Here is a 4881-nt window from a genome sequence, read left to right as displayed (position 1 = left end):
TGCATGGATATTTCGTCAACTCGTCGTACAAAGGTGATTCCCTCTCCAATCCTCTTCTAAAAGCATCAATTGCTGTTGGCATGTCACAATTAGTTATCGTGACTTTTCCCGATTGAATCTCGTCAGGTAGTCTCTCAATGGTTCCCAATACTTTTGATACACCTTGTATAGGTCACTTGTCGTCTTCTCGAAACGCCTACTATTTGCGAATTGTACATTGAATGCGTCTACCAGATCGGCAAATGTTCCTATGCTCCCATTTGGCAATCCCACGAACCATTGTAAAGCTGGTCCAACCAAGGTTGACCCAAATCCCTTACACATGTAGGGTTCCTTGAGCTCCATGGTAATTGGCACCGTAAACATCATTTGTTTGTATTGTGCGATGTGCTCTTCTGGATCCGTCGAACCGTCATATGGCTTCATGTTGGGTATTGTGAATTGCTTTAGGATCTCCACTTGGGCTATTTCATCCGTAAAAAGGGCATCTGCATAGCTGGTGGGTGTTGCCTTCTCCATCGGCTTGGGGACTCTAAGAATGCGTTGGATCATGTCTTTTACATCTTGTAGTTCTCTCCTCACAACTTCGGGCACATCCCTATTGGACTTTGATTTCCTGTGTTTGGATTTTCCTTTGTCATGTGTTCCGTTTGTCTTCTTCCCAGAATCTTACGCATCCTTCTAACCTTCGTTCTTGTTCCCGTCCAGGCTTTCATCCTCGTAGTCCACCAAGATTATGTCGTCGTCCTTTTTGTCCAGTGCTTCATCCATGTTCAATTTTCTAGCTACACTCTTTGCTGTTTGTCGACTTTTGCTCTTGTTGTTTGATTTAACTGTCGTTAGTTCCTTCTTCAGAACCTCATTCTCATATCGTAATGTCTCTATGTCGGATTGTAACTTCCTCACTGCAGCTACTAGCTCCGCGTTGACGTTGTCACCTTGCTGAGATGCGTCCATGTGTTGTGGATCGTCCATTATTTCCTCCGGTTGATACAATTCTTAGAATAATTCCCACATACGGCGCCAAACTGTTTTGGATGTTTTTCGGGGTTTAATTCTAAGATAATTTTTCTTAATGTCGAGATATATTTAAATAAATCAGTTGCAAATAATGTAAAAAGAAGGCAAATTTTGGTGACGCGGAAAACCCCGTTAAGGGTAAAAACCGGGAGTTGGTATCCAACCGAGAAAGATTTCACTAATATTCTTGAAAGATTACAATATGTGTGTGTTTTCTAAAGAATACATCCGCCCTCTAATTGTAGTATCTCAACCTTTTTATATTCATTTTCTATTTTCAAATTGTATCCTTATCCTTCCACCACTCCCCTTTTTTTTCTCCGTTACCCTTTATTTTGAATTATTCTTCCCATATCTTGTTGTCCATGACTTAGTCGACCAGCTTTTCTTATAGGCTTCTGCCATTTTGTTTGCCACTTCTTTCTTCATGTCATGGCCCAATTATCCACATCTCTTGCAACTGGCCCATTCTGATATACCTTAGTGCAAAGCCCAAAAATGTATTCACAACAATTATCTTTTTTTCTCACCTTCGATATCTTATGATCTAAGATATGATGTACATTACTAAAATTACAATGTTAAACACTATAACTATAAGTTACTCACAATTTAGTTTATTTATAATTTCAAAATTAGTGACGATTTATAATATTGAAACTTTTTTTTTATAAAATCATTCAATCCATTTAAATCGACTCAACCAAACCCAAACCGATGTATAACGGGTAGGGTTGAATTACAAATTTATATTTTACAGGTTGGGTTAAAAATTTCAAACGGATCTAGTTGGGTCGGGTTGTAAAAACACCTCCAACCCGACCCACCCGGCCAACCATGTGCAGCCCCACAGTTCATAACTCAGAAGATAAATTACATGCAATTAGATATTTACCTGTAACTGCAAAGTAGATGAGTGAAAAATGTGATAACTTGGCAAAATGTAGTCAAAGCTAGAAAACAACATGAAAATTCAAAACAAAACCTCAGCTTAATATCTCATAACGAACTAAAGATCGATCTTATCAGCCACTAGTGGAGACTACTTTGAGAACATGGGTACAAGTTTGCGGATTGATGTTTATCACAAGCTCCATTTGCCAGGGCATTATGTTTGCAGCTTAGTTTTCTGGGACAAAATTCGTATCGAATTGCATTGTTTCCGGAGCAAATAGTGCTCTGGTGTACTAGCTTCTCTGGAAACAAAATATTGCTCTGGAATTAACATTTTCCATTTCCCCGATGACATAACACTATTGTCTTTGATAATAGCAACCCTCCGAATTTCCGTAATTACAATAAGTATATTTAAAATAAGTGTCTCGGTTTATATATGTAGGAATTCTTTCTTGACAGATTGCTAATAGTTTAGCAGCCTAAATTTTGACTTAGTTTTGTAATTTATATGGTTGTACATGCATCAAAATGTAAGTTGGATTCATATACAATGTATAACATCAACAACCATACACATGGCAAGGATCACATGGGTGCCTGCAAGAGTAAATCTACCTCGTTTCACTTGCAAAGTGATGCTAGCACTCTGCGTGGTGGTTCAAATGATTTTCTGGAATGCAAAACAGCCAGATTATCCAGTAGCAGAACATCCCCTTTCTGCCAAGGAATTGCAACACTTTCTTCATCAAGAATCTTCAAGCAGTCGTGTAGAATATGTGCTGGCAATGGTTTACCATCTCCAAATGTGACTGCTTTTACAGGATCATTTCGTGCATCTTTCCATCCTGTGTATGCAGCAACCATGCTATTGAACCAAATCTTGCGTTGCCTTTCCTGGTCGTATTTGATTGCTGGAATTGGACCCATTATACTCTTCACTGAATCCTCCATCCATTCCAACTTCATCCCCAGCTTAGCAGCTCTGTCATCAGTGACCCAATATATTGGTAAATTAGTCTACAATTTACAATTTCTACTAGGCACTGCAAGAATTGATAAAATTGACTTACTAGTATACTATACAATCACTACAAAGTCCTACCCAAAGATTGATAAGAAACAGCATTCCATTGTTAGTTTAGTCCAGAGAAAATTCATCTACTGACTAGCGGAAAATATATTTTTTCATTGATTTTGAGTCGATATTAACTTGAATTCAGAACTAACAAGGTCGAAAAAGATGAACCTTTCTTCAGCTATGCTCTTGTCTTTGGTCAAGAAAGTAGATTTCCACCCGCGGCCAATTGGGGACGAAGGATCATCATCTTCCCCCAGCACTCTTGTGTAGATCAATCCAGTCTCTTCCAATCTTTTGACAAAGTCAGGGTACCTGTCCTTCATTCTCTCATATATAATATGGCTAAGAACTATAGGCGTTTCTCCCCCGCTACCTGGTTCTACTTCACAAAAGAAGAACAATTTGGATGGGAACTCGGGTACCTATCACAACGGGCTCACTAAGTTTTCTCCAGTATTTATCAAAACTAGAACCTAAGCACTTAAAGATACAAAGTACAAAATATAACTAACAAGGTCATTGATTCAATCATAAGTCCAAATTAGTGCACAAAATATTTTAGAAGGCATTTACAGAATAAGTGAATAAAGTAACTTAACTATAAGCTAAGCTAAAATCACATTAATAAACTGTGCATAAGCATGTTAGCAAATAAATACCAGTACACATTACAATAATTCTGTACAAGCAAACATACACATTGTTAGCAACATAAGCAAATTACATAAGGCCTCAATGTCCGCAGATGATTTTTGCACCATACTTATATAAGGTAAGACAAAAATACTCAAAAATCAGGAATATTTGGGCTTTATATTTAGTTATTTACATAAAGCAATTGTCATAATTTACCACCTTTATACTTTACTGTCATTAATAAGCACGGTAAGTATGTTGTAAGGTACCTGGGCCATTTCATGATGAAAAGGAATCTTCTGATCAGGGGGAGACTCATTAGCAGTAAAGACCCGTCCAACAACATTACTCCGAGGAGCAGCTCCACCAACATAAGGCAGTTCAAGAAACCCGAAAGCCTCGACGACATCATTAAAATCAGAAGCTGATAAAACAGGAAAGCCTCTCAACAGAATCGCCCCTGTTTCACTTAAAAGTCTTTCCAGGGCTGATGATGATGATTTTATTGCACCGGAAAAAGAAGCTTTGTTTTGTGATAATTTATCAGGGTTAGGAGAAAGAACAGCAGGGAAGGTAATACCATTGTTGTAGTGTTTTTGTTGAGATAGTTCAACTGGTACAAAGAAGGTTTCAGTTGACATGATGATGAGTTTTTGTTTAAAACAAAGCAACAAATAATTAAAAAAAAATAAACAAGGAGATGATAATGTGATCGTTAAAAGACAGGATCTGTCGTTATCTTTGTCTTCTGTCTAGGTTCATTGTACATGATATTAGAGGCGGATCCTAAGGCGCAACATCCGACCTCCTTTAATTTTTTTTAATTAAATATATATATATATATAAATTAATTTAAAAATTAAAAATGATCCCCTTAATTTTTTTTTGCTAAAAAAGAGTTACATCTACTTAAATATTACATTGCACTAATTTATAGTTATTTATTGTTTAACTTATATGTGTTCATTTATTTAAAAAAAAATCTGATCCACCTTAAGTTCAAACCTGGATTCGTCATTGGTACTATTCCTTAAATATATAACTTGTTTAAAAAAATAATGCTTATAACCCGAAAACCCTAAAGTGAGACCGCCCTCTGTTTCTTCCGTTTCTACTCCTGCCTACCGGCTGCCGGGGCTTCCGCCGGAACTTCACCGGTGGTAAGCCTCAAAACTTTCCTTTTCTTCGATTTTCCTTCTTCCTTTCAATAAAAATCGAACCAAAACCAAATATCTAGAATTTATTTCTCA

The 4881-nt window shown here is 37.1% G+C and overlaps 1 protein-coding gene across 1 annotated transcript; it reads right to left on the bottom strand.

Moving 5' to 3' along the window:
- Window positions 1-2325: 2325 nt before the first annotated feature.
- LOC141723902 (clavaminate synthase-like protein At3g21360) lies at window positions 2326-4313 on the bottom strand. Its single transcript, XM_074525846.1, has 3 exons — window positions 3901-4313; window positions 3164-3417; window positions 2326-2899 (listed from the first exon to the last, which is right to left on the bottom strand). Exons 1-3 carry the CDS (start codon window positions 4270-4272, stop codon window positions 2539-2541), a joined length of 987 nt encoding a protein of 328 aa, XP_074381947.1. The 5' UTR covers window positions 4273-4313; the 3' UTR covers window positions 2326-2538.
- Window positions 4314-4881: the final 568 nt, after the last annotated feature.

This window comes from Apium graveolens, chromosome 5 (assembly GCF_009905375.1).
Source record: "Apium graveolens cultivar Ventura chromosome 5, ASM990537v1, whole genome shotgun sequence".
In the NCBI taxonomy this organism is placed as follows: domain Eukaryota; kingdom Viridiplantae; phylum Streptophyta; class Magnoliopsida; order Apiales; family Apiaceae; genus Apium; species Apium graveolens.
Note: the sequence above shows the minus strand (reverse complement) of the source record. Positions and strands in the feature narration are given on the sequence as shown.